This window comes from Arachis duranensis, chromosome 10 (genome assembly GCF_000817695.3).
Source record: "Arachis duranensis cultivar V14167 chromosome 10, aradu.V14167.gnm2.J7QH, whole genome shotgun sequence".
Classification (NCBI taxonomy): domain Eukaryota; kingdom Viridiplantae; phylum Streptophyta; class Magnoliopsida; order Fabales; family Fabaceae; genus Arachis; species Arachis duranensis.
Window position 1 is genome coordinate 31,334,694 of NC_029781.3, and position 18,054 is coordinate 31,352,747.

Consider the following 18,054-nt stretch of genomic DNA (forward strand, 5'->3'; position numbering starts at 1 on the left):
ATCAGTCCCGGGGCCGTGTATCGTTGTCGCTTCGCGTGGAATTTGTTTGCGCAATGGGTTGTCCAGGAAGGGTGAACAAAACAAAAGAAACAAAACTTTGCACAAATATATTTTAGTCGGTAATTGCACGAAAGATCTATAGACCATAGCGAAAAGTACAATTCCATGAATTAAATACTTAGCTCGATTGGTCGGCATGTCGCCTTATGTGCTAAGAGTAAACTCTTCTCAAGTTGCTCGCGTTCCACGTTCTTGGGACTTCTTTGCCATCCAGCCTTTCTAACTTGAAAGCACCTTTGCCCATCGCTTCTTTAACTTTGTAGGGACCTTCCCAATTTGCCGCCAGCTTTCCCTCCCCTGGGGTCGGTAAGCCGATGTCATTGCGCCTCAAAACGAGGTTGTTTGGCTCGAACTCTCTTTTGAGCACTTTGGTGTTGTAGCGTAGGGCCATTCTTTGCTTCAGCGCTGTTTCCGTCAAGTGGGCCATTTCTCTGGCTTCATCTATCAGGTCCTTCTCCACGGCTTCCCCTACTCCCTTCAAAAGTAGTCGTGGACTTGGTTCTCTGATTTCCACAGGTATTACCGCATCTAGCCCGTATGTTAGTCGGAAGGGGGTCTCCCCGGTGGATGATTGCTCGGTTGTACGGTAGGACCAGAGGACCGAGGCGAGCTTGTCGGTCCAAGCACCTTTTTTATTGTCGAGCCGCTTCTTAAGCCCTAGCAGGATGATCTTGTTTGCAAACTCAACCTGTCCGTTTGTTTGGGGGTGCTCCACTGAGGAAAACTTCTGTCTTATATCCAGGCGGTGAGGAACTCTGTGAACTTCCTGTCGGTAAATTATGTCCCGTTATCCGAGATGACGATCTCCGGGATGCCGAACCGTGTTATCACTTGCCTCCACATGAACTTTCTACAATTGGATGAGGATATACTGGCCAGCGGCTCGGCCTCTATCCATTTGGTATAGTAGTCAATGGCGACTATGAGGTACTTGACTTGTCTAGGATCAACCGGGAAAGGCCCCAAGAGGTCGACTCCCCACTGTGAGAATGGCCAGGAAGACGTTAACAAGCTTAGCTCGGAGGCCGGTGCCCTGTGGAAATTGGCGTTCTCTTGACACTTGACGCACTTTCTAACAAATCATTTGGAGTCTGCCATCATTGATGGCCAATAGTATCCAGCTCGGATCAATTTTCTTGCTAGGGTCTTGCCCCCTATGTGATGTCCGCAACACCCTTCATGGACTTTCCTGAGGACGTAGTCCGTTTGGTCGAGGTGTAGGCATTTCAATAGGGGCTGGCTGAGTCCTTTCCTGAACAGCTGACCCTGGATGATCGTGTACTTGGCCGCTTCCCTTCTCAGTTTCTTGGCGCCTTTTTCGTCGTCGGGGAGTTTGCCGTTTTCTAAGAAGCTGGTGATGGGGTCCAACCATGAGGGGCTTATCTTTGACAGGTGCAAAGTGACCACTGGCTCCCTCATCATACCTTGGATAAGAGACCGGTTACCTTCTCCCGGTTTGGTGCTAGCCAATTTTGATAGGAGATCCGCTCGCGTGTTCCTTTCTCTTGGAACGTGGTGGATCATGATCTCCTCAAACTTCTGGCTCAAATCCTTGACTTTCTCCAAGTACTTTTGTAATAGTGAGTCTCTGGCTTGGTAACTCCCGTTTACTTGGGAGGTGATGACTTGTGAATCGCTGCATATTTCCAACCTTGTCGCTTCAACTTCCGTTGCTAGGGCTAAGCCCCCTATGAGGGCTTCGTATTTTGCTTGGTTGTTCAAGATGGGAAATTCGAACTTGATCGACTGTTCGTATATGACCCCAGCTGGGCTTTCTAGGATGATTCCGGCGCCCCCGGACGTCTGATTTGAGGCTCTGTCCACGTGGAGCTTCCACCGTGTGCGCGTCTCTTCGGTTGGATCCCCCGTCACTTCTACCAGGAAGTCAGCCATCGCTTGCGCCTTGATCGCTTGCCGGGGTTCGTACCATATGTCATATTGGGAAAGTTCAATGGACCAAGTCATCATCCTTCCCACCAAATCGGGTTTTTGGAGTACTTGCCAGATTCCTTGGTCCGTCCTTACGACAATCCGGTGACCTTGGAAATATTGTTTTAACCTCCGGGAAGAGGTCAAGAGTGCCAGAGCTAGCTTTTCCAGTTTACTGTACCTCAGTTCTGCCCCTTGTAAGGCTCTGCTCATGAAATAGACTGGCTGTTGGGCCCTTCCTTCTTCTTGTACCAAAACCGCGGCCAGGGCTTCTCCTGTTATGGAAAGATATAGGTATAACGGCTCCTCGTTCATTGGCTTCCCGAGCACAAGGGGTGCCGCCAGGATTTCCTTGAAGTGTCTAAAAGCTTCCTCGCATGCGGGTGTCCATTCAAACGCTATCCCTTTCCTTATGAGGTTAAAGAAGGGTAGGGCTTTTGTTGCCGAAGCTCCGAGAAAATGGGATAACGAGGTAAGTCGCCCTTCCAATATCTGGACGTCCTTGATACAACCCGGGCTCTTCATCTGGAGTATCGCTTGGCATTTCTCAGGGTTAGCTTCTACCCCCCTTTGAGTTATCATGAACCCTAGGAACTTTCCAGCTTCCATGGCAAAGGCGCATTTGAGGGGATTGAGCCTCATGATGTGTTGTCGGAGAGACGCGAATACATTTGCCAGGTCATTCAGGAGGTCATCTGGTCGCGTAGTTTTCGCGAGGATGTCATCCACATAGACTTCCACCGTCTTACCTATGAGGTCGCGGAATATTTTGTTCATCAGTCTTTGGTATGTTGCCCCCGCGTTTTCTAGGTCGAACGGCATCACCTTATAACAGAAGGTTCCCCCAGGCGTTATAAATGCTGTCTTGTCCTCGTCGAGTCGGTGCATCGGTATCTGATTGTAGCCGGAGTACGCATCCATAAAGCTCAGATACCGGTAGCCCGCCACCGCATCAACAAGTGCGTCTATGTTGGGGAGAGGGAAACAATCTTTAGGGCATGCCTTGTTAAGGTCGAAGTAGTCTACGCACATTCTCCATTTGCCGCTGTGCTTCTTTACCAGAACCACATTCGAGAACCAGGTCGAGTAGTCTAGTTCTCGTATGAAACCTGCTTAGGAGGCTGGCTGTCTGCCTGGCCACCTCCTCCGCCCTCTCCCGTGACATCTTTCTCCTCCGTTGGGCTACCGGGCGTGCTTCCGACTTGACAGCCAGGTGGTGTGACATGACTTCGGGGTCTATGCCCGGCATGTCGGCCGGTGTCCAGGCGAATAAATTCCCATTGGCCCTGATCATTTCCACCAGAGGCTCCTTCAATTCATGTGGGAGGTTTCTATTGACAAACGTGAACTTTTTCTCCGTGTCACCGACCCTAAACTTTTCCAGGTCCCCCTCTGGTTCTGGTCTGGGCTTGTCATCTATCCTAGCGTCTAGGTCAGCCAGGAACACCCCCGATGCCTCTTTATATTTCTTCCTTAGGGGGAGGCTGGCGTTGTCGCAAGCGACCGCCGTTTCTAGGTCTCCCCTTATGGACCCTATAGATCCGTCGTCGGTAACAAACTTCATGACTAGTAGCTTTGTGTTGATTATTGCTTCAACATCGTTAATCGTCTTCCTCCCCAAGATAATGTTGTAGGCCGTGGAATCTCAGAGAACCACGAACTCAGCCATTGCCGATCTTCGGCCTTGGGCCTGTCCCACGGAAATCGGCAGGGATATTACTCCATCTGGCTTGATGAAGTGGTCGCCTAACCCGATGACCCCGTGCTGATGAGTCGACAGGTCGGCGTCCCTTAATCCCAGTGCATCGAACACGTTGCGGAACATGATGTTCGAGTCTGCCTCCGTGTCAACAAGGATTCGTTTTTACGAGGCCTGTTCCCACCCTGGCCGTGATGACCACGGGTGGACTTTTAGGGGCCTCGTCGAACCACTGATCTTCCGGGCCGAAGGAGATACATGGGGGCTTCTTAGAGCTTCGCATCGGCGCGGAGGAGATCGCCAGGATCTTGGCGTCTTTCTTGTGCGCCGATCTCGACCTTGGTGCGGTATTTTTGGCGGTTACTACGTTTATCACGGTGAGACCGTGGTCTTTGTCTTCTGGCTCTTGTCGCCGCTTTGCCGTCCGGGTCTTGCCATCCTCGTCTTGGTCGCGATGTCGCCTCCTCGGCTCCCTTATGAGATGGGAGAATTCCGAGAGTTTACCGTCCCTTATGGCTTGCTCTAGTGCATCCCTCAGGTCAAAGCAGTCCTGTGTTTGGTGCCCATAGCCCTTGTGGTAGTCACAGTAGAGGCTCTTGTTTCCCCCCGTGCGGTCCTTGAGTGGTCGGGGCTTCGACAAGATTCCTTTCTCGACTATTTGCTGGTAAACTTCCATGATGGGGAGAGTGAGTGGAGTGTAGTTGGTGAATTTCCCGATCCGGGGAAACGTTCTGGGTGCCTTGCTCAGCCCTCCGCCTTGTTCTTTCTGTCTCTCTCCGTTACCTTGCTGCCTAGGTTGATTGTAGCCGGAGTGCCGTTTATTGGCAGCCACGACCTGGCTCACCTCCTCGTCATTTATGTATTCCTTAGCTACCGTTTGGATTTCGTGCATCGTCCAAATCGGTTTCGTGGTGAGGTGTTTTCGGAAATCCTCGTTCAGGAGGCCGTTTGTCAGACAGAGGCTAGCCACCGAGTCGGTTAGGTCGTCAATTTCCAGGCATTCGTCGTTGAAGCGGTCCAGGTATTTTCTAGTCGTCTCCTCGGGACTTTGGGTTATCCCGAGCAGATTGATCGGGTGCTTTGCCTTTGCTATTCGTGTTGTGAATTGAGCTAGGAAGGCACGGCTGATGTCCGAAAACCCATAAATGGATCCCTGCGGGAGGCCGTTAAACCACCGGATCGCAGGTCCAGCCAGGGTGACCGGGAAGGCCCGGCACCTCACCTCGTCTCCTACTCCCTCCAGATTCATTCTAGCCTCGAAGGCCGTGAGGTGCTCCAGAGGATCTTGGGTTCCATCGTACCTCATGTCCGTTGGTTTGTCGAAGTGCTTCGGCAACTGGACCTCAAGGATGGACCGATGGAACGGGATGCGCCCATTATCACGGGTCGCTGCGTCCTCACAGGCCTCCCTTCTCTGTCTTCGCGGTCTTGTCCCAGGTGACGCGTTTCCTTGCCTCGGGAGTAGATGATTGTGTCGTTTCGTCTTCTCGGGATGGGCGAATCTTCTCGGGTGCTTTCTGCTTCCGTTCTGGATGCGGAGGCGTGCCGGGGGCGACTCTGGTGTGAATCTCGCTCCCGGCTTTCAGGGGACGGGAAGTAGCTAGGATCTGTGCTCCTGATCGGCTAGTTGTCGTTCTAGGTTCTGGACCCTATGGCGTAACTCCTGCATTATTCTGGCGCTGTCACCGCCAGTTCCTCCGAAGGGTCGTGTCTCCCGCGTCCTTGTGCGTGGTTCGGCGTGTTGTCGAGGGAACCTTCGTCGCCCTCCCGGTGAGACGACAGAGGCTATCCCCTCTGCGCCGACTGTTCGGCCTTAGTCTCCGAAGCCCGGCACGACTTCCATTCAGAAGGTTTTCCCCACAGACGGCGCCAATGTTCTATCGAACGGTTACCGGACGGTTTGGATAGAATTTTGCGGAGCTGGGAACGCTTCAATCGCAGTCGTGCTAGGATCCGGTCAGCCGGGTAGCCGAGTTCTCGTTGTGAAAGGAGAAGGGTCACCTGCAAAAACACTCCGACATTCTAGTCAGTTAGTGTGCAGGTGAGAAATTGATTTTTTGGGATATTAAAACTTGGATCTCAAACGATCCTTTCACAGCATCACAGGACTAATCAATATCAATATATATAAAAAAAATAAATGAACATAAATATTGAAAGAGGAGTAGATAATATAGAATACACGTGTTGGAATCTTCATGAACGCATTTATATTCCACCTTTAGTGGCCCTCTTGGTTCCAAAAGCAGGTGATTCTTGACTTATCAAAAGACAGATACAAAGCAGTTTCGAATATTATCACATTAAAATAACTTATCATTATTTGACCGTAACAACGCAAGGACCCTATCCTTCTTTCTTTCTTTCTTTCTTTCTCTCTTTCTCTCTTTCTTGCTAAGCTGTAACGCCGAATTGGCTGTTGTAGATTATATAATTTTACTATTTACAATATGCTACAATTTTATATTTTATTTTTAATTTGTTCTTTTAGTTTAAACCCTAAACCCAAATTTGAGAAAATAAAAACAATATGGTTGTGAAGTAAATGTTTCCTTCAATAAGGATGAACTTATCCAATAAATATGTGCATGTACGTAGTAGTATTATTCTCAATATTAACATGAATATAAGGATCCTCAATATAAAAAAAATTAAAAAGAAGAAAGAAAACTACAAATTAGTTTATTTTACACAGTTTCTTTTGTTACAATAAATTACAGTAAAATTTTAAATAAGTATAATTATGAAACTATTCAAAAAAATAGATAAAGTTTTGTTTTGTCAATTTTTAATAAATCGAAAATGATTTGATATTAGTAGTCTGGAAGCAAAATCTACTCTTTTGTGAGTACCAATTTTTTTAAATGCATCAAAGAACTTTTTTGATAAAATAAAATAAAAGGAAACCTGAAAAATAGACAAAATAGAGACTTTAAAAATAAATTGATTGGAAATGAACAAAATTGCATTGAATTTAAATAAAGCAGTAAATTGCCTTTGATAAAATCAAAGGACTTCGAATTCAAAAACAAAGCGCTGAAATGTTAAATTAAACAAGGAAATTAAACATTATTTGAAAGATAAATTTGCAAGAAAAGTAAAAGGTTACTGAAAAATGTAGATGAAAATTAAAAACATCGAAGGAACCCTACAAAAAAGTAACTCGAAAAGCAGACAGAGTAAATCACTGTGATATGAGTGTGCTTGAATGTTTTTCTGAAGCAAAGTTCCAACCCTTGTTCCTTCGAGTCTTTTCCTATTTATAAGAGCCTTCAACTGATCAAATTGAAATATAACTTTCACGTATATTAATCCATGAGTAACTGTTCCTGCTCCTTTTGCCTAACATAAGTAACTGTTTCAAAACTTGAATTCTTCGATTAAGCACATTGACCAACTCCTCGACTAAATACATCAACCGGCTATTACTTCACATTCTTCGATAAGTCTGTTTCGATGTAGTCCTCCATTCTTCGAAATAGAAATTTATTATTCTCCAAGCTCAAAATTCTTTAAAAATAGAATATTTCAACCAACAAATTGCCCCTTAGGATTAATATATTTTTTGATATCATTTAAAAAACAAAACATTTAATCCTATTTCATCCAACTTATCACTGTAATAAATAAATTTCCTTGTAAATAAAATTTATTAACTTCATTAACTCATGCCCACTACTGCACGTTCCTTATTACTACACGTTTTCCACTACTGATCGTTTCTCTTTTTTTAATTTTGCTATTTCAAAGAAGTTTTCAAATTTTAAAATTTGAAAACAAATAAGAATATGAAACGATGAAATCATTTACCACTTTAATTTCCATTTGAAGGAATTCTTACCATCGTCCAACGTCATACTTCTATCTTTTAAATTCCACCTTACTTCTCAAATTTTACTTTTATTAATCCTTCTAAATTCTCCTGTACGAATTTTTCTTTCTGCAACCCAAATTTTCTATTTTTAAACTTACTTCACATAATCATCAATGCCTTCCCCTCTTTTCCAAAATCCCTTTTTGTTAAAGACAAGGGTAAATGCCCCATAATTGAAAGCTTTGAGCAATCTGCTAAGCAAGTTTTGAATCGATTCAATGATATTATCATTGAAGATCCTCAAAATTTACCTAAAGTCAAAAGAATTCTTATCCCCTTCACTGCCGATGAAGAAACCTGCTATTTTGTCGGACCTTTGCAAATCCTGGAGCATACCAAAAAGAATGACCAAGCCTTTTCCAGTGCTAAAGAAGAAGATTTATCTATAAAGCAAAACCTTTTCATTGCCCCCTTCATTGACCATAAAAAATCCTTCAGAAGCAACCCAAAAATCACTCCCCGAGGAGCTGACTTCCTTACTTGGTATCAACACCTTGAACCATCGAAAGGTGCCGCTTGGAAGGCACAAGGTATTTACGACCTCCTTCGCCTCTTTCATTTCACTCTTATTACACACCATTGGATGATTGGGACTGTGGTGAATTTCTGGAACAAAACCACCAATAACTTTCATCTCCCTTGCGGAATGGTGGGACCCACACTATTCGATGTTGCTGCCATTACTGGCCTTCCAATAAAGTACCCTGAGGTAACACTCGATACAAAACCAACTCGATCCTATTAGATAGTTCAAAAGATCTCCTACAGTAATTTCATCAGCCACCACATGGGTCACGACAATGATCCTATGACCGATGAAGAGAGTGTGGCTTTTTTGTACTACTGGCTGAATGCAATTATTTTCTGCTCGAGAAGTGTTCAAATGCAGAAGTTGTTCCTTCCATTGGCTGGCCTTCTTCATGAAGGTCATAAATTTAACTTGGCCAAATTGATTTTAGGACACTTGTATGATGAATTAAGGCATTTAGTTGACTATCTTCGAAATAAATCCTCAATCAATGTGGGTGGTCCTTTCTGGCTTCTACAAATTTGGCCGAATGCTATTTTCGAAAAATTATGAAGCAAGATGGGGGCAACGCTTAAGAGAAACAACATATCGAAGGGTTTCGACTAGCCCCTTTTCAACCAAATTTCGAAAATGCTATTTCAACTGAAGATCTCTTATGGGATGTATTTTCATTGTTTCACTCTTACAAAAGCTTCTAGAACGAGGATATAACATTCACTCCTTTCCTACGTCGAAACTGTGGACCACCATGGTTCAAACATCTCATCTTCCCGAATGATGATGATGAAAATGATATAGCAAGTGCAACTTGGACAAATTTTCTCGCTGTTCAGGTATTTTCAATAGAAATACCTCAATACAAGAAAGAGTAATTTAAGGTATTTTCCTCAACTTCTAAAGAAACAGCCTCAGATGACTCATCAAAAATCTCTTTATTTTCATATCTCCAGCGCAAAAAATTGACTCAGATACAACCTTAATGATTTAAATTTCCTTTATCGATTTCAAATTATTTCACTTACAAAAATTTTGATTACATCAAAGTCTAGAAGAACTGCTCAATCCATTTCTTCCTCATCACCTGCACTCAACTCAGAAAAGTAAGGAGATAAACCCAGACCAGAGCTACAAGGATCTCATTCTTCTGCTCAAACCGTCATTTTGGTTGAACCCATCCAAGTCATTCTTCCATCAAATATTGAAGAACAAAATTTGGTGCATTTGACCCAAGAAAAACCTCCAAGTCCCCATGCTGTAAACACTCATAATTCTCCTTCTTCTATTAATACTGATTTGATCCTCAAGTCTCCCATTGCACAATCCCTTCATTCATTTATTCGAGAGACTAGAGAAATTACACTTCCTCCTAAAAAAACATCAAGTCCAATAAAACCAACTGACCCCTCTTCCTCACAAGGTCCCTAACTTTCGAAAGAAGCTCCAGTCACATCCCCTGAACCTTATGATATCGAGTTGGCTAAATTGGTGGCTGTCTTAACCAAAATTACTCAAGAAGAAGAAATTCCCATCTCAAGTCTAATTACTAAAGATTTACCCACATCAAATTTTCTTGCAAGTCTCAACCAACAAACTCTCAAACAATTAAACACTATCTTAAGGCTATTGACACATACGGCCAATGAATGGGTTGAACAACCTGATTTAAATGGCCTGTTGTCTGACATCTTAAGTTCTTCTCTTGAATTCCAGATTCCTCCTTGATTTTATTATATAGTAAAGAGATTTACAAAAGTCTCAAACAACTACGCTATTATTGAATACATGTTAAAAGAAGCTAAGGAGAGGGTGACCAAAATCAAAACGGAGTCGAAAGAAGTTAACAGTGTTCTCCAATTGATGCAAAAGTCATACAAAGAATATGACTTGAGAGTCGCCCAGGCTGCTAGCACTCAAGCTTATTTTGACAAACGGGAGGAAGAACTCGAAAAAGAGCTTGCTAGGATTCGAGAAAGAAAAGCTGAATTGACAGGGCCTATGTTGTAGCCCAACAAAAGAAACAAGAACTCTTTAAGGAGCTTTGCATAGTGGAAACTAAACAAAAGGAAATCAATAGAAGGTTTGACAAGGCTCAAAATGAAGAACATGATGAAGCCGAGGCATATTCTACTCTTGATAGTGAAAGAGCTCAACTTCATTTCGAACTTGAAGAACTTTTAGCACCTTTCTTTCCCAAACTTTAATTTTTATAAACTCTTTTTTACTATTTGTACTTCTTCATATATTTAAATTTCATCTTCCATGCATCGATATTGCTTCAAATACTTTTTATTTATTGACTTAATCACACTTCCTGAATCGATATCTTTAATCCGATATGCATTCTCGGAATACAAATCTAAGCGTGTCAAGAATGGCAATGACATGGGATGATACAACAGATCCCAACTTATGAATTGCACTCAATAATAAAGCCATGGCCCTTTCGAGTTTGGGCTTTAGATCTGATTGGAATAATACATCCACCTTCGTCGAAGAATCATAAATTTATTTCGGTGGCAATTGATTATTTTACAAAATGGGTTGAAGCTAGTCCTCTAATAGAGGCAGGTCAGAATGAAATCATTGATTTTATTGAGGAATACATAATCCATCGATTTGGAATTTCTCAAACATTAAGTACTGATAAGATGACTATGTATTAAAGATATCAATGGATTTGTATTAAAGATATCACCAGAATTCTAAATCGATGTATTATGTATTCCTTAATGAAATCAATGATTTCATTCTGGCTTGCCTCTATTAGAGGAACAACTACATCCCATTTTGTAAAATAATCAATTCCCACCAAAATAAATTTATGATTCTTCGACGAAGGTGGATGTATCATTCCAATCAGATCTAAAGCCCAACCTCGAAAGGGACATGACTTTATAATTGAGTGCAATTCAGAAGTTGGGACCTGTTCTATCACCCCATGTCGTTGGCATTCTCGACATGTTTTTGCATAATCGATGCAGTCTTTAATTATGGAGGGCCAATAAACACGATCTCGTCGAAGTATCTACTTCATTTTCATTCCGGTTTGATGGGCACCACATATACCCTTATGAACTTCTCCAAGGACAATATCTTTATCCGATTGACTTAAACATCTAGAAAGGATACCATCAATACCTTTCTTGTACAACTCATCAGCCATTAACACAAAATTCATTGCTTTTAACTTAATTTTTTGATCCACCCCAATGTTAGGATTCTTCAAATATTCAGCAATTGGCTTTTTCCAATCATCATCATCTCATTCATCTAAGACCAAAGCCTTTCTTTCTTTGATGGGTACAAGGATTTGACAAACTTTCGCCAATTTCTCCAATGTTTTAGGAAGTATTTTATATCTCGATGCAGTTTGAGCTAACTCATTAGCAATTTCGTTTTGACCCTTGAAATATGAACTGAAGACACTTTTTGGAATGATACTAACAACTCCCATGTTATTGATAAAAACTTTTGTATTTTCTCATTATTGCACTTGAATTCTTTGGATAACTTTTTCGAAACCAACTGGAAATCTCTAAAAATCTGAACGTCCAATGCCCCTCTATTAATTAGAATTTTAAGACCTAGTATCAGTGCCTCATACTTAGCCACATTATTCGAAAAAGGATATTTTAATTCAAAAAGAAATTCTGACGGAACATCTTCGGGAGAAATGATCAAGATCCCAATTTCAGCACCATCCTTGTGTTTTGAACTATCAAAATACAATTTTCAACAATCAGCCACTACATCGACTATATTTGTCTCCTGGTCATTGAGATTGTTCCGTCAATCAACCAGAAAATTTGCAATGACCTGACCTTTCACAGTCTTGGCTGGCACATACTGCAGATCGGACTCTGTTAAAGCCAACATCCATTTTTCTAATCATCCTTTTAGCATAGGATAAGATAGCATGTATTTTATCAAATTAGATTGTGCAACTACTTTTACAGTTTTTGCAATCATATAACATTTTAACTTAGGACAAGCATAATAAAGAGACAGACACAATTTTTTGATAGAAGAATGCATTGTCTCTATATTAATTAACGCCCTACTAAGATAATAAATAGCCCGCTCATGTCCTTCTTCATTATCTTGAGTCAACATACATCCAATAGTATTCAGATGTCGCAATATACAATTTCAAAGGCGCATGAGGACGAATAGTTGCCATCACTGGTGCTGTTGATAAATAAGCTTTGACTGATTCAAAATCTTTTTGATGTTCTGCTATCCACTTGTACTATTTTTCATCTTTTAATTTCACCAAGGGTGCAAATATTCGAGTTCGACCAGAAAAGTTTGATATAAACTGTCGAAGATAATTTACTTTTCCAAGAAAGGATTGCACTTCCTTCTTAGATTTAGGGGAAGGCAAATCTAAGATTGCATTTGCTTTGTGTTTATCAATGTCAATCCCTTTTTTTATAAACAACAAAACCTAAAAAATTTTCTACAAACACAGCAAATGCACACTTCAAAGGATTCATCTTTAATAATTTTTTTCGCATCGTGTTAAATGCCTACCTTAAATGATTAAGATGTTGGTCCACCAAATTCGATTTAACCATCACATCATCAATGTAAACTTCCATAAATTTTTCAATAAACTCATGACAAATGGTATTCATGATGCGTTGGTATGTTGCACCAACATTTTTCAAGGCAAAAGGCATTACTACCCATTCATATGTCCCTAATGTCCCAGGACACCGAAAGGCAGTTTTCGATACATCATCTTTAGCAATGAAGATTTGATAATATTCTGAATAACCATCCATAAAACTTAAAATTTCATTCCCTGCTGTAGAATCAATTAACGATTCATCCTTTGGAGTAGCATTGTTTAAATCTCAAAAATCAATACACACTCGCAACTTTCCAATCTTTTTCATTACTGAAATAATATTTGATACCTATTCCACATAGCGAGTAGTTCGAATAAATTTTGCATTGATCAATCGTTCAATTTCCACTTTAATTTTCTAATTGATTTCAGTAGCGAGCCGCCGAGGTGTTTGCTTTACTGATCGAGCAAATGGTTTCAATGCTAATCGATGTTCTACAAAAGAATGATCAAGATCAGGCATCTCATGATAATTCCAAGCAAAACAATCTTTATATTCAAGTAACAGACTTAACAAGTTTGTTTGAAATGGATTTACAAGATCCTTACAAATGTAAGTAAGTCGAACATTGTCATCAGATCCTAAATTAATTTCTTCAAGAGGATATTGTGACTTAAAACCTTTTTTGACATCATCATCTTTTACTGAATATTTTTCAAAATCCAACAACTCTAGATAAAAAATGCAATCAAAAGACAAATCAACAGACTCATTTGATATGAAAAAACTTTATTATCAACCAAATCAACAGTTGAATCTTTTTCAGTACAATAGGTTTGGGCTATATCAATAGCAGTTTGATTGATAACATTACCAGAAATAGAAGAAAAAAATATGAACTTAAACCTTGACTAAATTCGATTCAAGGAATCGAATTGATCCTATTAACTACACAAACTGAATTAAAACTTTTACATGATTCAACTTTATCAGAAGAATCACTTTTATTTTCAACAGAAGGAAAACTACTTATATCATTATTTAATGTTACCAGGTAATCCAAGACACCTTGTTCATCAGCCATGGAGAGATGTCTTCAAACCATCGCCTTCGCAGAGCAATCCCAACAAGTCAGAGGAACGTCGAGTTGTGGATAACGGAGCTTGACATTCAGACCCGCTGAAGTCAAGAAATAACCTTCACAATTGAAGAAGTTGAGCACCCTATCGACATTCAAAGGCTTTAGTTTATTATTATACACCTTAAAATCAACATGCAACTATTCAACATACAGACTCGAATCAGCCTTTATGACTTCAGATTTTCCTTCATCTGGGTGCTTCCCTACTTTCATTAACATTCTCTCCGGTAATAAACTTATTACTGCTCCTCCATTGATTAAAACCTTACTCAACTTGATTCCACCTATAGAAGCTGTGATATGCAAGGGACAAATATGAGATTTTTGTCTTTCAGTAGGCCTCTGGAAATAGCTTGATTCATCCTCATATCAAATGAATGAGAAAACTTTCTCATCTTCTACATCATAGTCTTCACAAGGATTCCCCTCGTATTCTCCCAGATACTCAGTTGGAATTATCGAAATAGTGCTCACCATTTCATCCGTACCCTCTTCAAAATACTCCTTATCTAGATCATCATCTTTCTCTTTAGTAACATGTTGGGGGCTACTATCACAGCCTTGCCTTTATCCAGTTTAGCAGGAGATGGAATCTCTTTTGAATATGTTTCTCCATCAATAGGGAATACTACCCTCAAATGAATAGAAGGAGTTGTCCCATTGGCTTTTTCACCTTGAAACTCCCTTGGAACCTGACATCCACCACATCCTCTTTGATATCCTCTTGCTCGACCTTAAAAATAAGAGTACCGTCCCCGAGAAAGGCCTCGATGGCCCCAATGTGGGTTGTTCCTGTACTGAGCATCTCTATTATGAAACTCATGACAATTTTATATCTATTGAACACCTAAAGCCTGTGAATGACTTAAAGGTGTAGCAAGATTTCTCTGCGGACCACCAGAACTTTGCCCCTCTATTCTTCGAGTTGGTTGTCTCTGATGAACTTTCTCTTCTTTGTGAGCTAATTATTTTTTCATTCTCTCCTTTTCAAAAATTTCTATAGCCTAGGACATAAAAAACTGTATTACATCAAGGACACAGGGATACATCTCGATCTTTCAGTTTTTGTTGCATAAAAAATTCTAACAGTTCATCTCCAACTCCAGGATAAACCGCTTGAACATTGGCCTCGAAGTCACCCAAAGCATTATCAAAATCATAAGAGAAACCAACCATATTAACACTGAAATATGGTTAAGCAAAACTAGCTCCAGCATCAAAGGGATCAGAATCAACTTTCATTTCCTTCTTTCCATCTTTGAATTTCAACCTCCCTTCCATGATCGCTTCTTGTATCAAGTCCCTGAAACAGACACAATTATTAGTCGAATGACTAGTTACTTGATGAAACTTGCAATAGGGTTTCCCCTTTAAATCTTTTATCGAAAGCAAAGTCCCGCCTTTAGGAAAGATTAATTGTTTATCTTTAAGCAAAATATCAAATATTTTATCTGATTTTAAAATATCAAAACTATATTTTTTTTCACTCTTATATTTTGAGTCATTAGATTTATCAACATTTGAAATCTTTTTGAGTAAAAAAAAAACATAAGGTGGTCCTTTCTTTAATTCAGTCAAATCGACTTCTGCTTCAAAATCAGATCCTTCAATTGAGGACTCCATTGCAACATATGACACTTTCTCCTTTCGAGAGAAGGATTTACTCTTCAGTTTTCTCTCACTTTTATACTGCTCTTCTTCTTTTCTAATCATTTCCATCTGACGTACTTTTTCAGCCAAATGGGCGAGATCAGGAATATGAACATTAAGCAACTGTCGGTGCATATAGAATCCTAATCTCATAGTTGCTTTTTTTACTACTTCACTCTCAGGGAGAGATACATAACATCAACTCCGAGTGTTTTTGAAACGGATCATATAATCATCAATTGATTCTCCATCATCATGTTTCAAAGCCACCAGATCGGTAACCGCCACATTTAAGTCTCTTCTATAAAATTGAGCATGGAAAACACTCTCTAACTGTGCCCAAGTTGTCATTGAATCAGTCTTAAGATTTGAAAATCAAGTAAATGCATTCTTCGTCAACGAAGAAGGAAAGAACTTCATTTTCAAATTCTCATTATTAGCCAAATTTTTTATCTCAACTAAATATCTAGCAATATGCTCAGCAGTTGATTCGCCAACTTCTCCCACAAATTTTGTAATTATTTTAAGATTCTTTATTCGTCTAGACACTTCTGCCATTTGAACTGCAACAGGAAAAGCAGATACAAAACAGGATCGATTCATGTAACCCACATTAAATCCAACCCTATTGAGTACATCCTCAACAATTCTTGTAACTTGATAGCGCTCACCAATTTGATTGGCACACAATCGAGCCAACACATCATCAGCATTTTGGCCATGATGAATCACATGAGGATTTCCCTACCGATGAGTACATTGTTATTCTCATTCTTAAGTAAGTTTTCAATGCCCTCACAATTTTCTTCCATGCGTTGTCTATCTCCCATATCATAATCGATAATTCGAGCAATCCGCTCAACTTGCCTAGCAAAACGCTCAAACTTTGTCTCATGATCTGCCATCATAGGATTCAAAATTGTAGTCATTTGTTGGGTTAACAAGTTAACCAAATCATGCTGACTTTTGTCGACATGTTGTCGAAATGCTGCCATCGAATTAGAAGCATTCGATGTAGAACTCACATAACAATCCCTAGAATATTCGGGATGTTATTGCGGCAGTGAAATATTATTTACCCCACCTGCACCTCCAAATCGAATTGAAGGAGCAAAACCACCTATTGGTGGTGTGTAACTCGCAGGAAGACCATAAGGTGGCTAGTCAATAGTTATTAAGGGTTGATTTTGTAATATGTTACCACATGAGCATATATTACACCCATTATTCTCTATTTGAAAACTAGTAACCACCACGCTTTCATTCACCATATTCCCTTCTGGATGTGAAATGACATCCGCCGAAGACTGTGTAATTACTGGCACACTGTCACTTGTGGATGAACCGCCATTAACATTCGAAACCTCATCTGCCATGTGTACAATTCTTCCACTTCTCAATTGCATACACTATGGAAACATAAAAATCATTCGACATAATTAAGTTTTAAAATTGTCCCACTGGGTGTGTCAATTTGTTTTGTCGATTTTTAGCAAATCGAAAGTGGTTCGATATCTAGTGGTCTGGGAGCGAAACCTACTCCTTTGTGAGTACCAGTTTTCTAAAGTGCATTAAAGAACCTTTTCGATGAAACAAAATAAAAGAAAATCTAAAAGATGGACAAAAATAGACTTTGAAAATAAATTGATTGGAAATGAAAGAAATTGCATTGAATTTAAATAAAGTAGTAAATCCCTTTCGATAAGATCAAAGGACTTCAAATTCAAAAACAAAGTGCTGAAAGGTTAAATTGAACAAGGAAATTAAACATTGCTTAAAAGGTAAATTTGCAAGAAAAGTAAAATGTTACTGAAAAATGTATATGAAAATTAAAAACATGGAAGGAACCCTACAGAAAAGTAACTCGAACACAAACTCAGTAAGTCGTTGGGATATGAGTGTGCTTGAGTATTTTTCTAAAGCAAAGTTACAACCTTTGTTCCTTCGAATCTTCTCCTATTTATAAGAACCTTCAACCAATCAAATTGAAATGTAACTTCCATATATATTAATTCATGAGTAACTGTTCCTGCTCTTTTTGCTTAACATAAGTAACCATTTCAAAACTTGAATTCTTCAATTAAGCACATTGACCAGCTCCTTGACAAACCCCAATTTGACGGTCTGTCTTGTATTGAATTTAGAGCATCTTGATAGCCTTTTGTCACATTTAGCCTATGAATTAGCATGGTTTTGTTATCTCTCCCATATTTGTGCTTAAGTGTAAAAACATGCTTTTTAAACCTTATTTTGATGAATTCTAAGTTTCTCCTTGATTCCATAAGATGCCTTGATGTGTTTGCTAGTAATCTCAGGATGAAATAGGCTAGGCATGGATCAAAGGAGCAAGGAAGGAAGCATACAAGTGGAGAGAAGCATGAAAAGTCAAAGAAGCAAAGTCAGCCATGCACGCGCACGCGCACAAGGCGCTCGCGCGCACATTGCGAAACAGGCCAAGGACGCGCACGCGTACCGTGCGCCCACGCGCCGATGATGGCACGTGACCTCACTAAAGCAACACGTGCCTGGCGATTTTGGAAGGTTTTCAGCAACCAACTTTGGCGCCAAAATGCATATAAGAGCCAAGGATTGAAGGGG

At 40.3% G+C, this 18,054-nt stretch overlaps 2 protein-coding genes across 2 annotated transcripts; both read right to left on the reverse strand.

The window, feature by feature from the left end:
• Nucleotides 1-211: 211 nt before the first annotated feature.
• Nucleotides 212-2,877, reverse strand: LOC107470062 (uncharacterized). Its single transcript, XM_016089446.1, has 3 exons — nt 1,156-2,877; nt 892-1,041; nt 212-826 (listed from the first exon to the last, which is right to left on the reverse strand). The coding sequence occupies exons 1-3, from the start codon at nt 2,875-2,877 to the stop codon at nt 212-214; spliced, it is 2,487 nt and encodes an 828-aa protein (XP_015944932.1).
• Nucleotides 2,878-3,836: 959 nt separating this feature from the next.
• Nucleotides 3,837-4,994, reverse strand: LOC107470061 (uncharacterized). The gene has a single exon (XM_016089445.1). It carries the CDS (start codon nt 4,992-4,994, stop codon nt 3,837-3,839), a length of 1,158 nt encoding a protein of 385 aa, XP_015944931.1.
• Between the last annotated feature and the right edge of the window lie 13,060 nt (nt 4,995-18,054).